Source organism: Polyodon spathula, chromosome 32 (genome assembly GCF_017654505.1).
Source record: "Polyodon spathula isolate WHYD16114869_AA chromosome 32, ASM1765450v1, whole genome shotgun sequence".
In the NCBI taxonomy this organism is placed as follows: Eukaryota; Metazoa; Chordata; class Actinopteri; order Acipenseriformes; family Polyodontidae; genus Polyodon; species Polyodon spathula.
In genome coordinates, this window is record NC_054565.1 from 1411968 (window position 1) to 1428829 (window position 16862).

Consider the following 16862-nt stretch of genomic DNA (forward strand, 5'->3'; position numbering starts at 1 on the left):
GTTTCTGTCTGCAGACACACATTGTTCAATTTTGCACATAAGGCAGAATTAGCAGAGAAACAATGGAGAGGATTCATTGTGTGTTAACATTAAACAGGGCACTATTTCAATTATAATCGGGTGATACACAGCAGTGAACCTGTGTAATGAGTCGGTCAACACGCCTTTTTATCAAAGTGGTTCATATTTTGCCCTGGTTCTTGTAATGCCAGTAAAACGCTGAACTTCATTTGTCGAGGACTGTGAAGAGGATTACTCTCGCCTGACTTTGCTGGACTGTTACTAACTGTAACTTTTTGTTGTGAGTGCAGTGCCAGCAATAAAATAAACCTGTCTTTTCAAAACACCTTCGTGGGTAGACTAAAATACAGTGGAACTCACAGTGAGTCCTCAAGTGCTGGACATTTTGTAATATAATTGTTAGGGTTTCCTGCTTATCTTAATGCCAGCAGTGAGCCAGGTGATGTCAGTAAACCTTATGACAGGTTTGAAGTGTCTTCAGGGCTGTATTTACTATTACAGCAACAAGACTGATTGAAAATCTTGTCTCTAATTACAAAAAAGAAAATTGTAGTAATGTTTATTAATTCTTTTGTTAACTATCAATAGTATATGTGTTCAAATGCTATGTTTTTAATTATCAATATATTGATAAAGTGGGAAAAATGGAATTGCTCATTTTTGAAACGGTGGAATTTGCTATTCCCCAGAATGGAAGAACAGTAGCCCTAAGTTTCACCCATTTCAGGTTTTAGTACAAGATTGATTAGCCACATCGTATAGGTAACAAGCTCAGGTGTGTGTTATTCAACTCCCAGTAAAACCAGGAATGGATCAAACTGCTATGCAATGGGAGTCTTATTTCCATCCTTGCAGAGTAGTTTTGCCCTCCAGCTTGGCTGCTGGGCAGCACCCTGCCTCCACAAACACTGACTGCATTAAAGTGTCAGGCCATGTGCTGAACCAGGGCGTGAAAACATTTCAACTGGATGCATTGATTAGTTTGCTGTGCAGCCTGAGTCTGTTTGCAGTTATCACCCAGCAGTGCAGCTCTGTAACTGGGAGGCCAGATGTATTGTTTCTGGTGACAGAGATATAAATGGTGGAGGAGGCCATGTGTAAGGCCTGCATCAAAGTTTGACATACATTTAGAGGCTCACTTGGGATGAACCCTGTTTAGGAATGTTATTTAACACAATAGCTGTATAATTAATGGTGACATTTTAAAAGCCGTTTAAGCTGCTGAAAATAAGACCGTTGTGCTTGGAAATGTCGCGTGCATAGTTGCTTCAAAAGCTAAATTGTACAGAATGGATTCCACTGACACCAATTAACATCCTGTAGCTGCTGATACTGTCCCAGAATAGGCCCTGAACGATTCTGGATTTGACAGGTTCAAAGATGTACATTGTAGATTAGTGGTGGGACAAGTATCAAACAAGCACTGCTTGAAATGTTTGGTGACGAAAAATGATTGTGTGTTTGTTTATAAATGTTAACAAAAAGTGATTGTGCAAAATAAACAAATGCATAAGTGATGTGTGAAATCAGTAACACACATTCTATTGTATAAGTGCTTCTCTCCATTCTTTTAATAGGTAGTTTAGATGGGGGTGCTGCTGGGTTTATATTACTCTCGAGAGCTTGGGTGTAGTGTAATATTAATTCGTTTTCCACCTACTTAAAAATCATTTGAATATTGAAATGTAAGTTTGAATTTTGAAAGAATATTTGAAAATGAAAAGCCCATGTTCTCTCCCAGTGGTATTTGGGATAGTTTTTCTTGTTCCCAGATTATACTTGCCAGTCATTGTAGTAAAATGTACACCAGACTGGTTTCACACCTGGGTTAGACAGTGAGGGAGTGCTGTTTTTTGTGACGGCTTCCTTGTGTCCTCAGTTCTAAAATATCCTGCTGCAGAGTAACAATATTAAAAGCTTGGAAAGGCGGATTTGTCTATATTGTGGTATTGCATATTCTTGAGAGCGTTTTTTCGTTTTGGTGGAAGTACGGTTGGGGAGCTGAAAAGTGGCACAAGTAAGCTAATCGGCATAGAAACACAATGGATCAAGCAAGGTGAAAATATTTATTTTGCTGATTTTTATCGTTTCCGATAGTACCCCTCATACATGGTTTTGTGTCCATTGTGGCTATTGAAACTGACCTAACAAATGTGTATGGATTGTGAAAAGCATGTTGCATCTGAGTTTGGTATCTGAGCTGCTGTTTGGAAGTGGTGGTGAACCCAGCCCTGCTGTTGCTGCTACTGCATCATTGTGTTTCCTGTTTTAAATACCATAATACACAGCTATAACAATGACTGTATTCACACAGTTATTGTTTTGAGATTCAGCTTTTATTAGAGAGCTCCCCTAAATCCTTTGTTTAGAAAGATCCAGGGTATTAATACTTGTGACAGTGTAGCCGTGTGGGTGCGTGCATTCGCTGCTGAGTGACAGGCAGGAGATCGAGACCGAGGTTGAAACTGATACGCCCCGCGTGGGAACAGGATTTATTTAGATAAACACACTGAACAGCTCACGTGACACTACCAGCAATGGTTGCGCACGGAGCACATACAAACACAGTGTATAAAAACTTTGGTGGGATCTGCAATCTCTGAACTAATCTTCTCTGTTCAACAATTAATGAACCATGGTTACTCGCCCAGCTGTCGGCAGTTTCAACTTGCTTGCTTACTCACTCTTCGGTATCTAGCCTTGGTTCTGGTTCTTCTCTCTCTCTCTCTCTCTCTCGCACACACACACACACTGGCGAATTTTCAGCGTCTTCAGCTCAGCTGTTTTGGTTTTGCAGCAGCCCTGAGGTGAATAAGTGGAACATTTTTTACCTGACGCCCTGCTGGAACACACCTACCTGCTGATTAGATTCCACACCTGGTAATCACACACAGCAGGCAGGCTCTCCCTGGAGCATGAGGTACTTCATTCATTAATTACAATATACACTAAAAACCCTCTTCATGTGCAGGGTTCCTCCCCTGCCACAGTGCTGTATACACTAAATTGTAAGCACAAATCACTTTCGCTTGCTTGTAGCCATTTTGCATTAGTGCTGTACACGTGGGTGACGTTGCTGAGGAGCTTGATCACAGCGGATAAACGGTTTGAGCGGATACATGATGGATTACTGTATTTGAAACACAACTGGTTAGTTTTAGGTCACAATCTGATTTACTGTCTAATCACTGCACAGATGAATAGGAACCAGGAAGACTTTTCAGTGATAATGTTCACTTTGAGAGAGCTTCATATTCCAATAGAAGTGTAAAACAAAGGCAGCAAAACATCTTCAGTGGAATAAAAGGCTCAACAGGGATACTAATTGTGCAGTGACAAATCTTGATCTAAATAAAATCTGTGCTCTCGACTGATTAACCTGGAGTTTGGATGTAGCTAAAGCATAAACCTGATTTGTTTGGCTGCTATGTAACAACAAATGGTATTCCATACAGTATAGCACATATATAATCCTTGCTGTATGTTTAGACAGCCTTTCATTTTCCCCACAGGGATTGAAATAAGACTCCTATTGCATATCCATTTCACCCATTCCAGGTTTTAATATGTGCTTGATTAGCCACAGTGTGTATAGATAAACAGGCTTAGGTGTGTTTCTTAAACTCCACGAATAGGTCAAACTGCTATGCAGTGCGAGTCTCAATTCCATCCCAGAACCAGAAATATATTGACCCTATGTTTATTAGGTAGAAATCCACACCCGCTGATTTTCAATTTCTGAAAGAAGTCCTTTATTATCATTTCTACTGGGTTAGAAACTAACAGTATTGTGCTGCAAGTCCAAAGGACTGGTACCTTTTGAAACTTGCTAGTCCTGATGTGAAGTGTCCCAAGTTGGAATCAACAACAGCTGGGGTCCCTAAAAATAGGCTTAGATTTTATTTTGCTAAAAAATAAACACCATTATAAATTGATTTACATTTTTTTTAAACAAAGCACCTTCGTAAACGCTCATACAGATCGATCAATCACCTCTTTGCACCTTGTTGCTGAGCGATTACTGTACTGTGTGCTGAGAAACTGACACAGCACCACAGCACCAGACGGGATGACAGAGGAAAAAGTCTCTGTGTTACCTTGCCGACCATGCAGCTCCGCCTGAACTTGACGCCGATGACACAAATATGATCTTTATTTTATTGTACATTACATGTGTTGCTATTTACAAAAGTGCTGGCGGGCTATGAATTACTATCTACAGTAATGAATGTACTCCTGTACACATGCAGGCTTCACTAAAGTCCCAGTTTAAAAACAGTACGTTTCACTGTAGCCCTCGGGATGAAACTGTTCGCTTTTTAATTAGCAGTGGGAGAAAACCACTTCAGCAAGTACAGTGGAGTCTGCCAGAACTGACGGACGCTGTATCTACTAGGTTTAGGTACTAATGAGAGCATTAGAAATACAAAAGAAACTGAGGGAAACGAGGATATTTTCAAGAAAGCTAGGAGACTGTATAAATGGATTTAATATTTAAATGCTGCAATACAGTTCTGCTTTGAAGGATCCATGCTATAATTTGACAGAACAAGTGATTTATTTGCACTGTGCAGGACTTTTTCCCCCTCATTGGTGCTTGAGCCCGGAGCGCTCACGGAGTCACCGCCTGTGCACGTGTTATCAGTGATTAAAGCCTGGTTTTCAAACAAAGTGATTACCGCTCAGCAGTACTCTATTGGTATAAGAAAAGTGTGTTTTTAAAAAAGTAATTTCAGCTTCCAATCACTTAAAATATACTGACGATAATGTAAACACCACCAAGCTACAGACAGCGAGTTCCAAGCTTTAACCCTTTGCAGTCCTGTGTCAGACCAGGTCCGACATTACAATTTTCCCTTTCCAGTCCGATGTCGGACCCTGTCCGACATCATCAGAAAGACGTTAAGCACAGGTCTCTAGTCGTTTCTTCTCTGGAAAAAGCAGAGACAGCGGCTGAGTGAGACTGAAAAAAACAAACAAAAGGGGCATATGCGATAGCCACAGAGATAGCACAGACATAAACAAAGGAGATAGCTGCTTCCGCATCCAGCGCCCAAAGAATATCACTGACATTTGCAGAGCCTTTTGATATGTTCTAGTAATAAAATAATGACTTGGATCGCATTATTGAGGAGTTGGGTGATAAAACGAGGGATCAGGAGAGGATTTATCAGTATGCATGTCTATAAAGAGGTATGTGAGAAATACAGCGAACAAGGGGTGGGGCTTGGCTGGAGATGCAATTCTGAGTGTCCTTTTGTGATTTTCAGTGCCTTTTTAAACCTGTTTTACTCTGGGGGGGGGGGGGGTCATTTTTTTGTTTGTTTATAGATCAAAGCTCAACTTTATTATGAGTATATTGTGTCATAATGTTTTAAGCATCATACTATGATAATGTTCATTATGGTAATTGTTTATTAGTTTTACAATGTTTAGTAAAATGTGGCCTGTTGTTTTACCGAGTTAGTACAACCGGCCCCCTTTGCTATGACATCTTCAGTCACGGTCGTAACCCAGTATAAATCTCCACATTTTTGTAAAATTATTTTACACTTCAAAAGATAAATTGCCTCGAGTGAGCCAGCGTGAGTTTCTAACCCTGCTACAGCATGCACGTCTCCAATGCCAGTGCATATGTTTACTGATGGTTCTGGATGATAAGGCAGTACACACTTAATGATTTACAGGGTTGATAAAGGGCTGGAAAGCCATTTGTAACTGAGATTTGCAATGCACCTGGTGTGTGTCAAGGTGTTACTTGTTAGGGGGTTTTCAATAAATACATTATATTGAGTGAAATTCAAACTGTTAATGATTACATCACTATGTGTACATAAATTGTTATGAAAATGTGATGTTTGTTGTGTATAATAAACTTGTACTCTTGGGTGCTCCAGCTGTCTGTGTGATTGGTTAAGAAATATGTTTCTCTGTAGAGCATTGCATTTACAGTGTTGTTTCTGCAGCTATGATGAAATTTGGTAAAGGTGTTATTGAGCACATGTCACTCGCACATTTTTACATGTACTTTGTAATTTTTATTGTTTGTTTCAAAAATATGGTTTTGTGAAATCCAGAGGGAGTGGGTGTGATCTGTTTTTGTCTAAAAACACTTCTGCCCACCCATTGCACAAGATAACGTCACACAGCTACTTCCCTTTGTAAACTCTTTCCTGTTGGCATCCAGATGGCTTTGCTCTGCATTGTGATTTTCAGGTCCTTGGACCATCTGGCCTTGTTCTAACAGACAGAAAACGCGCCCCGTCTCCCCTGAAAAGGCTGCTCTTCTATGGCTCTCCATTCCATTGGATGACTTTGTTCCAGCCATGCCCTTTAATTTATTGAAATAGTCCTGCAGAGGATCACTTTAATAATTTAGCATCTGGAAAGCCCATGATTGTCTATCCCATCTCTAGTATACAAAAGTCAAGACCACTTTTCAGCCTGTGGCACAGAAAAATAAGCTTGTTGGCTGAAAGTGGTCAAAATCGGTCAGCACAGCATGCAAGTTCTGTTCAGGAATTCTGGAAATGTGTTGCTGCACAATATTAGCGTTTTTTGAGTTCCAAAAGTGTCTGTTTGGATCGACTTGCATTTGTGAACGTACGTTCTCAGCCATGTGCCGGATTAAGTCCTGCTGTCACGCTCGCTTGACTGATGCAAACCTTCATGCGCAGCAGCGGTGTGCTGTCGCCCATCTTCAACTAGACTGTGAAGCAATTACTGCTTCGAACAAAGGAAGTTGCCAGATCTCCTGCTAACTGTAAGTGTAAAACCAAATTTAATTTTAACACTTAATATATTTTTACTTGTTCATTTAAAATTCCCTAGCTGCCTATTGTCACCTGTCAAACTTACACCGTGTATGTTGCCAAGTTACTGAACCCCCAGAGCAAGGGTGCACAACTATATTTTGTGAGAGGCGAGATACAGAGAAAGACAACTCGCCAAAGGGCTGAAATTCACAAGATAAAGAATGTTACCAAGACATTTGAAATGAATCCCAAGTATTGCATACCGTGTGCATTTATTTTAAACCCTGGTAGCTACACACAATAATAAGCTTTTTAGTAGGGGTGGGAATTTTTAAATATGAACTCTTGAAAAAAGAAAAAAAAATTAAAACATTGAATAGTATGCTAGACGTATAACAGGTCACGTGACAATGTGTTCATTTTAGTAATTTATCATATACAGCAGTTAGTTGCATATGAGACTGCTGTAGTGCCAAAGGAAGGGCAGATATTATAAAAAGCAAGGGGTTTGGTAATTGCCTTAGGTCTGCTATGATTATATACATTGATATAAATACTGGATAATCAATTCAATAATAACATTTTTGTAACATGCATAGTTAATAACATTATTTAAGTTTATCGACGAAACTGCACCGAACACCCTGCCTTGCTGCTATTTACAGCATTTCAGCCAAACAAGCAGTGAGCGTGCTCCTCTTCTCCTGCTCGTGTTAACTAGGAACTGATTCGTTGGTCCCATCCTACCAGCGAATCGGTTTTCTGAATGCATTGCAGTACTCCCCTCTGTGTATTTTATTTAAACAAAAAGCATGTCACCTTGAATCCAGAGCAGGACGACAGGCTTGTATTCCTGGCAAACAACATGCAAATAAATTGTAAACACTGAAGAAAACTGACTGGGAATAATAATTTTTTTGTTTTTTTTTACAATGTATTTTTCAAACTGGAATGCATGCTCAGTCTGTTTCCTGACCTGATGACCACATCTAGTCAATGTAAGTACAATTCACCCTTTTCAGTCTGATGTCAGACCCCGCCTGACATCATCAGAAAGGCGTAAAGCACAGGTCTCTAGTTGTTTTTTTTCCCGGAAAAAACAGAATACCTTTCAGTGGCGGAGTGAGACCGAAAAAAAAGGGTGTATCTCATAGCCCAATGCACTATGGACATAACAAAGGAGGTAGCTGCTTCTGCACCCAGCGCGCAAAGAATATCACTGACATTTGCTGAGCTTTTTGAGATGTTATAGTAATAAAATGATGACTTGGATCACATTATTGGAGTTGGATGATAAAACAAGTGCTCAGGAGATCATTTATCAGTATGCACGTCTATAAAGAGATGTGAAAAATACAGCGAACAAGGGGTGGGGCTTGGCTGTAGATACAGTACTGAGTGTCCTTTTGCGATTCAATGCCTTTTAAACCTGTTTTACTCTGAAAAATATTTTAAACAGCGCATGTGAAAATAAATTTGACTTGACGAGCTCTGAATAAATGGACTGCAAAGAGTTAATGCCTCCCATAGCTGATAAAATGACTGATGTGCATTTGAGGAGATTTTTGGAATCCGATCCGAACCGGGTATCTCATTGGAACCGGGTATTTTGAGTCCAATTGCGGTTCCCACATTTATTTAGAAAAACATGTCTGCATGTCAGTGTATGAGCAGGAGGAGGGGGAGGGGGGGTGGTATCTTATATACATGATATAAACAAGCCCTAGTGTGACTCTAAGCACAGCTGACAGGTAATCACCTGTTTATCTTGTTCTCAGGTGTAACTTGTTCAGTTTCATAATGGAGAACACCTGCTCACAGATAGTACTGCCAAAGAAAGAGACCAACTTTTAAAGCTGCTCTGCAGTGATTGGGAAACTGATCATGATCCAAAGGTCTGTAGAATTCAAGCAGTGTCACTTGACTATGCTTGTTCAGCACTCTGGAACCTGCATTTCAATGACTTCCAGTTCTTCAGGGAAATGTTCAGCATCAGCAGAGAAAGGGTCTCAATCTGCTGCCAAACACTCCCTGCAGTTGTTCCAGTACACTTGCATGGCGATACACTCCCTGCAGTTGTTCCAGTACACTTGCATGGCCATTCCATTTGTTCTGTCCTGTGGAAAGGCTTCTCGACATGCTTCGAAGTGTGTCTGCTGCACTTTTCTCAAGATGGTTTGTGAACAGCTTTAACTTAATTTCAAAAGCACAGCCTCAGACAAATCAGAAATAAGATGCTTGTAACTTCAGGCTTAAGTCATTAAGATGACCTGTAATATCCTTTAAAGCCAGATCAGCAATCCAGTCAATGTCTTCCATAACAGAGGTGTCCCGTCTCTTTTGGAGAATTTTATTTCTCAGCGCAAAGAACCGCTTCAAGACGTTGTCACGGCTAAGCTGTCTGACGTCACTGTAAATGGCATTTATATTTTCCTAAAATGACAAATTCACTGTTTAGAGAACGTGCACAACTGAAGTCAACTGTCGAGACAAAGTCCACAATCTCTTTTTAAATGTAAAATATTTCGCACATAAGACCCCCTGGTGTGTTATGCAATGGTACTGCTTCAGCAGCTCCGATTTTTCACAATGTGCTTCTTTACACATCCAGTGAACCTGTACTCGCACCTGTCATAGCCGCTACACCATCGGCAGTCACCCCCACCAGCTTATCCCAGGCCAGACAGAATTGTTCTGCTGCTATTTTTAAATGCATTCAAAATGTCAGAGCCAGTGGTTCTGCCATGTAGAGATGCAAGGGATGCCAGCTCCTGGCGGACTTCAAATGTTCTTGTTGCTCCACGAATAAAAATTGTTGTGGCATGTCACTGGCATCAAGAGGAGCTGAGAAGTACACAATCATTACATCAGCTTTTTAGCTGATCATAGCTACTGTCAGACTTGTCTACTAAACATTGCTGCATTGTCATTCGGGAAAGGAAAACCTTAAAGGTATGTTTTTTGTTTTTTTTTCTCTTTGCAAACGGCGTCACATTTCCATCAGACATTCTTTTAAAAAATCTCCATCTGTGAAGGGGTATCCTGATTTTGCAATGAGCTGAGCAACTTTGAAATTTGCTATCGTAGCAGATTCAGGTTCCTTGTGTTTGTTAAACACCTTGCTGGCCCCTTCTTTTTTTTTTTTTAAGATCTGAATTCTCCCTGCAAGTCCTTGTATTTCGCTTGCTTTGTCTCTGGCGAGGGTGGATATATTCTGTAGGGACGGCAGTATGTTAAAGTATTTTTCTGTCCTCTGGGTTAAACTGCCGGTGTTCACGGCCAGTCTTTATTCGTTTCCCCCCAGTATCTGGCTTTGACGGACACATTTTCACTCGCCCAGTATATATTGTCCAAAACAATTCCTTTGTTTCAGGTTAGCTCAGTTCTTTTTTTAAATTTATTTATTTTTTGTCAGAAATCACCACCACTAAACACCTCGCATTCGATTCCTGCTTCTGATACTCTCGCTATGACGCATGCAAAGAACTTCAATGCGAATGAGGCGTACATTTTGACATATACAATCGATGTAGATTTTTGATCATTAGAGGACTTTGTATCTCGTGTTTTGTATTATGAGAGACCCTGGCTGTGTTGAGCAGTTACAGAACCAGTGTAATATATGTATTATGAGAGACCCTGGCTGTGCTGAGCAGTTACAGAACCGATGGGCCGGTTTTAATGCATAATTTTTAAATGACTACAGGCCTGGTGTTGTGCACCCCTACCCAGGCTGCCAAAGTGTCCGTCTGATCAGCAGGGGGTCCCTGAATCGTGGTGAGGGGACCCATCCCCAGCTGGATTTTAAACCCTGCGAGCAGGAATGCAAAGACAAAGCAGCTTCAGCACATTTCTTACCCTCTTTAGATCTTGTTTTTGAAATTGTTGCGTTTGTTTCTCTACAGTCATATTTTCTATTTCTCAAATTAAAAGGAATTGTGTAAAATCTTGTTAGCGCTGTGAGCAATAAATAAAATGCTTGAAGTCCATTACCAAATTAGTTGCTCTGGGTAAACCATTTTGTGACCAGCATATTGCAATGTTTTAGATTCTCTTTGACTCCAAAGCTTTTTCCAATACCATGGAGTTTAACTTTTGTCCTTGACCATTTACATTGCTGACGTGTTCTGTACAAACATGCACATGGAAACAGACTGCATTTAAAAAAAAAAAAAAAAAAAGAAAATCTTCATGAAGTTCTTACAATAAGCCAGGCCCCAAATTGATGAGTTTGTGTATTTCCTTGATAGCTTCAAGTTTGCAAATACTGCCTGTTTTTACTGCACCTGAAGTAGCCTGTGGTTTCTTTGTAAACACTGTGCCCGTGACAAGCCTCCTCAGCCTTCATGTCCTGCTCAGCAGGTATGTATCCTGATCCCAGGAGCATCTGTTTGCATGGTGGCAGGAATAACGGCTTGTGTCGTGGTGCACTGTCCAGGGCTGTAAATAAAGCAGTGGTGACTGTCTTTTTACTGCTCATGAATAGTGTTGCCAGTGTTGTATCTGCTACGGACACCATGTTATTGAGCTAGGTCTTGTCTGGTGTCTCTCACTCACTTGTGCTGGAACTTGGTGTAGACATTCTCGCGCATTCTTAGGGGCATCAGTCTGTGACCTATATTTCTCATGGACATGGTCTACTGTTTAATGTCTTCTGTCTTCAAAAACAAGGCCTGAATTTCATATACATTTTGCATGTACAGTTGTGTGTGAGTCTTCTAAGAGAAAGGATCAAGTACTAGTACATTAACAAAAGTTCTTGAGTGTTTTAAAATGTTAAGAATATGATTTCTATAAAAAAAAAAAAAAAAAAAAAACCTTTATGAAGCAAGGAAAATGGCCTGCTAGCAGTGTCCTACTTGATAAAGTAGAGTGGACAGGTAGCTGAACGACAGTACATTGTTGTGAACAGACACCAAGTAATTGTAGTGTAAAAACTGAACAGGATTGATTTGCAGAATTTAAAACTGACTCAGATGTTGGTTGGTGTGTTTTTTTCTGAATGTAATGCAGAGAGACACCAGTGTGAGCATTGCTGCTTTGGGTTGTCTGAATGTGCTACTTGGATGAAGCATTTTGTTTCTACCAGATGTTCTCATACAGTGTTAATCTTTTGCCTGGACCGGGTCTTTCCTCTGTTGCTCGTAGCTGATTTTGTAATCTTTTTATGACTTTTTGCTGTTATGGGATGGGTTTTAGCTGAACTTTAGCCTCTTTCACAATGTGAGCTGACTTATCTGGCCTTTAGCATATTTAGGGTTGAAGTATTAAAAACCTACAAGGATACAGAGCATGCAGTCTGGTGTGGTACAGGGGCGAACAAACCCAGACAGCGTGTGATCGAACCCCCTCCCCTTCCTCTGTCTTCCTCAGGTGCTGGTGGAATGAGCGTTGCGTGTGTGTTGAAGAGAAAAGCAGTGCTCTGGCAGGACTCCTTCAGCCCCCACCTTAAACAGTACCCCCTCGAGACGAGCCATCTCAGCATGCCTGTGGTGTTGACGACGGGAGCAGGTGCGCCCCCCTCGGGGCAAGCCCCCCAGGCCGCGCCCCCCAGCCAGCCCCTCCCTGCGGGTGCACACTCGGGACAGGCGCCCGGGTCTGCGGGGGGGGCCGGCCGCTCGCAGGACGACGCCATGGTCGACTACTTCTTCCAGAGGCAGCATGGAGAGCAGCCTGGGGGAGGGGGCTACAACAACAGCAAGCACCGCTGGCCAACCGGCGACAACATCCACTCGGACAACCAGGTGAGGGTCCAGAAGCACGGGAAGCGGTGGTGGGGGTGTTATCTGTGCTAGGGATAAAAACAAGACTCCTGTGGCATAGCAGTTCACCCATTTTAGGTTTTAATTGGAACTTGATTAGCTACAGTGTAAAGGTAACAAGCTCAGTTGTGTCTTGTACCCCTTCTCCACTGGCACATCCGACACGTGAGGGCTCTGTACGGGTCCTGGTGGAAAACCAAACCATGAAACCTTTCGGCCCATCTTGCTTGTTTTTGTTGTTAGTAGCTTATTGGTCCCAGAGTCTCATCAAGCTGCTTCATGAATGATCCCAGGGTGATACTGGGGAGTTGGTTCAGGACTCTCACAATTCTCTGTGTAAAAAAAAAAAAAAAAAAAAAAAAAAAAAAAAAGTGCTTCCTAGTTCTCGATGCCCCTTTATCTAATCTCCTTTTGTGACCCCTGGTTCTTGTTTATTTTTTCAGGTTGAAAAAGTACCCTGGGTCGACATTGTCAGTACCTTTTAGAATTGTGAATGCTTGAATCAGGTTGCTGCGTAGTCGTCTTTGTTCAAGACAGTAGATTCAATTCTTTTAGCCTGTCTGCATATGACATGCCTTTTAAACCAGGAATAATTCTGGTAGCTCTTTGCACTCTTTCTAGAGCAGCAATATCCTTTTTGTAGCGAGGGGACCAGAACTGAACACAGTATTCTAGATGAGGTTTTACTAATGCATTGTAAAGTTAACATTACTTCCCTTGATTTAACTATATATCCGAGCATTTTGTTGGTCTCCACATTGTCTAGATGAAGACATTTCTGAGTCAATATAAACTCCTAGGCCTTTTTCATAGATTCCTTCTTCAATTTCAGCGTTTCCTATGTGGTATTTATAGTGCACATTTTTTATTGCCTTCATGCAGTACCTTACACTATTCTCTAACAAATGTCATTTGCCACGTGTCGGGGCGCATTTACTGGTTGGGTCACTCGGGAGGTGTGTCGTCATTGTCGTCGTCCGTCCCCCCCCCCCCCCCCCCCCCCCCCCCCATCGCTCTGTTTTGAGGGTTCTCCTGTAATCAATACTTTCTGTTTTCTACGTGTTAACCACTCCCTAACCCATGTGCATGCATTTTCTTTAATCCCTACTGTGTTTAGTTTGAGAATTTACTTTTATGCAGGACTTTGTCAAAAGCTACATAAACCAGGTCATATGCTTTGCAGTTAGCCATTGTTGATGTTGCATCCTCAAAGTCAGCAGGTTAGTTGCATGATCTTCCTTTCCTAAAACCATACTGACTGTCTCCCAGGATACTGTTACCATGTAGGTAATTATCCATTTTTTTATCTTATTATAGTTTCCATAAGTGTATATATAATAGGTCACGTTTATTGGTCTGTAGGTACCTGGTTCGGTTTTGTCTCCCTTTTTCGGGATCAATATTACGTTTGCAATTCTCCAGTCTGTCAGTACAACCCTTGTCAAGAGACTGTTGCCTGATCTTGGTTAGCGGTTTGTAAATAACTTCTTTCATTTCTTTGAGTACTATTGGGAGGATCTCATCTGGTCCATGGGATTTGTTTATTTTAAGAGCTTGTAGTCCCTTTAACACTTCTGCCTCGGTTATTCTTGTTATTTAAAACTGGATAGACAGTTGACATCTTGGGCATGTTGTCCGTATCCTCCTTTGTAAAAACTTGTGAAAAGTAATCCTTTAATATATTTGCTATTTTTTTTTCTTCGTATATGATTTTGTCATTTGTATCTCTTCAACATTTAACCTCCTCTTTTGAATGTTCTCTTACTGTTATGTTATACTATTGGAAAAACAATTTGATTTTAAATGTATTTTTATAAATATTCAGTACAATCTGTTTGTGTCCATAGGTGCGATCAATGGATGGGCTTAACCATGATTTTCAAGCTCTGGCACTCGAGGGGAGAGCAATGGGAGAGGTGAGTACATTGGCTATTCCAGCTTTCCTTTTCAGAGCTCCTGGGTCTTTGATTATTAACCCAGTCTGCGGATTGCTTTGGCAGCCTCTGTCTTCCAGCCAGTAGTTGCTGGGCAGAAAAGCAACTTCTGTCTTCCAGCTTGTCTGGTTGGCAGGAGGGTTGGAGATTCAGTGCCACACCTTGTACTGTTGTAATTATCTTCTGATCTGCAGCACTGCTCCTGGCATTGTTAATGTGTTGGGTATTTAAACTGTTGGTAATATATTAAGCTTGCGAATTTAGGGAGTTTGAGTGTTGTATATGAACAAAAGACTTTGGAGCGCACAATGCTGTTGCGTTTTCTGTGGTCACGGGACACGTTCTACTGGCTTAAACCCCTCACCTCCCAATTTAACCCCGAAAATAGTGTGCTAATAAAATGTAGGTGAAATAGTATAAAACAATTAAGCAATACTATTTGAGGTGGTAATCCAGCACTGGAAGCTGGAGCACAATTACTCTGGCTGTTTAATTGTATTTCTCCACCCTGTTAAGGTGCGTGTGGGGGGGAGAGGGGGAGGCAGGGGGGGTAGGCTGTGTTTCTTTGCTTATTGGAGCTGGAGTCTTAGGTGCCTGCAATGCAGCTGACTTGTGTGTGCCTGTGGGAGTCTTTTTTTGTTCAATTATTAACAAGAGTACAGCTTAAAAATAACATTTACTATTCATCAGAGGCCTCTAATGGATGTGTCTGTGCCTAGCTTGGCTTTGCCAGACTGGAAATGTAATTTTATTATTTGTAACTGTCCGGATGCAGGGACATTTTCATATTCAGAGTTATTGGGTTTTCAGGGTTCTCCAAATTACCGGCTTGGATTTGCATAAATTAATTGGGTCAAAAAATACATTCATAATTGCTGTAACTCAACTCTCTGCTTCTGAACTTGTAGGTACAGGACAGTGTAAAGACAGTGGTTTCCAGCGCAGTGTAAATCTGTTGGGTACAAGTAGGAAAGCCCATAGTGGCAACACATTCTTTAAATAGAAGTCACTGATTTAAAAAAAAAAAAAAAAAGAAAAAAAAGATATATATATGTAATATAAACAATTGATATTGATTTTAAAAGGGAATTAAACCCCAGCCCTGATTGAGGGTACCATACCTGATGTCCTTTTCATTTATTTTGCATTATTTTAAATGTGGGAGCCTGTGTTTTATAAGTAGATACTTTGCACTCCTGTCTATGGCAGTGTACCCTCATGATCCTGATAGCCGGTATTCTGTATTTACTGTTGTGGCAAGGGTTGCATCTTTACCAACTGGGGGTCAAACTACTTCTGTGTTCTAGTACTCTAAATAATAAAGGGTGCTCAGTTCAGGAAAACTAGTCTAATACTTTAATTTGCAGCAATGTTTAAAATGAATTTCAAACCTACAGTGATTGCAGAATGTCAATGCGCTGGAAACCAGTCACCCCACCTTCTCTACCCACTGGCTATGTTTAAGTCCATTCAGTCTGCTGAAGGTCACAAAGACTATCAAGGAGTTACTGCTGTAAAGCGTGGAATTCCTCTCCAGATTCTGGCAAGGGATGCTCATTCATTTCATTGAAAAAAATAACTGAACTGCCCAGGCATGGTGTAACAAACTCTTCAGAATTCCTTGTTGGCAGATCTGCAGGTTTTTAGTCATTCAATCCTGCAGTCAGGTTTGAACTAAAGAGGAGTGTTTTGTATTCCTTCATAGATCCACCTACAGTTAGCTAATTGTATGTTACCTATAAGGCTTGAAATGGACAGTGATCTCTCCCCTTCTGTCACTGCATGTATAATTGTACCATGCTAAGTTTCCTGTCTATTTTTAAATGCATAATGTTTTTGGGTTTTTTTTTCAGTTTTGGCATGGCAATTTCTCAACTCCCATTAGAGTTCACACAAACAGTTTTAAAATGTCTCAGAATGTATTTTAAAATTTGTGACGATATAATATTGTCGTGTTTTGGGCAGGGCTTGTTCCTACTGTGACCCAGTTTCCCACAGAATATCTTGCTATCCCTGCCTGAGTAATGTTCCAGGCTTCCCTGTAGAGTCAGTGCGGACAGGAGCAAAAGAAAGAAAACTATTTGAATCCAAACTCCTAACCTTATTTTGTAAAAAAAAAATAAATAAATAACTTGAAATAAATAAGCGGACTGAAGCTGGGATTTAGGGCAGCAATATATTTAGCAAATAGCATTCCTCCACATTAAACTATAGGCTATTTATTGCTTATACTGCTTTATTAGGTCCTGCTATTTTATACCTTTGGATATGCAGTATTTATGAATGGACTTACACAGTGCCTTGCAAAAGTATTCAGACCCTCTCACGGTTTTTTGAACTGCTCAGTATAGAGAACTGGACTGTGAAACTGAAAAATAGGAGTCTACTAT

General features: G+C 40.8%; 1 protein-coding gene across 8 annotated transcripts in view; it reads left to right on the forward strand.

Annotated features, from left to right (window-relative positions):
* pum1 (pumilio RNA-binding family member 1) overlaps positions 1-16862 on the forward strand; it is a 507081-nt gene that overhangs the window by 455297 nt on the left and 34922 nt on the right. For 7 of the 8 annotated variants that reach the window (XM_041234070.1, XM_041234071.1, XM_041234069.1 and 4 more), the window contains exons 2-3: positions 12150-12520; positions 14386-14454. In XM_041234070.1, the coding sequence (XP_041090004.1) occupies positions 12161-12520; positions 14386-14454 (429 nt within the window). In that variant the 5' untranslated portion in view covers positions 12150-12160. Of the gene's footprint in view, positions 1-2922; positions 2942-12149; positions 12521-14385; positions 14455-16862 lie in introns of those variants that run through there. The other variant, XM_041234076.1, reaches the window with a different exon arrangement.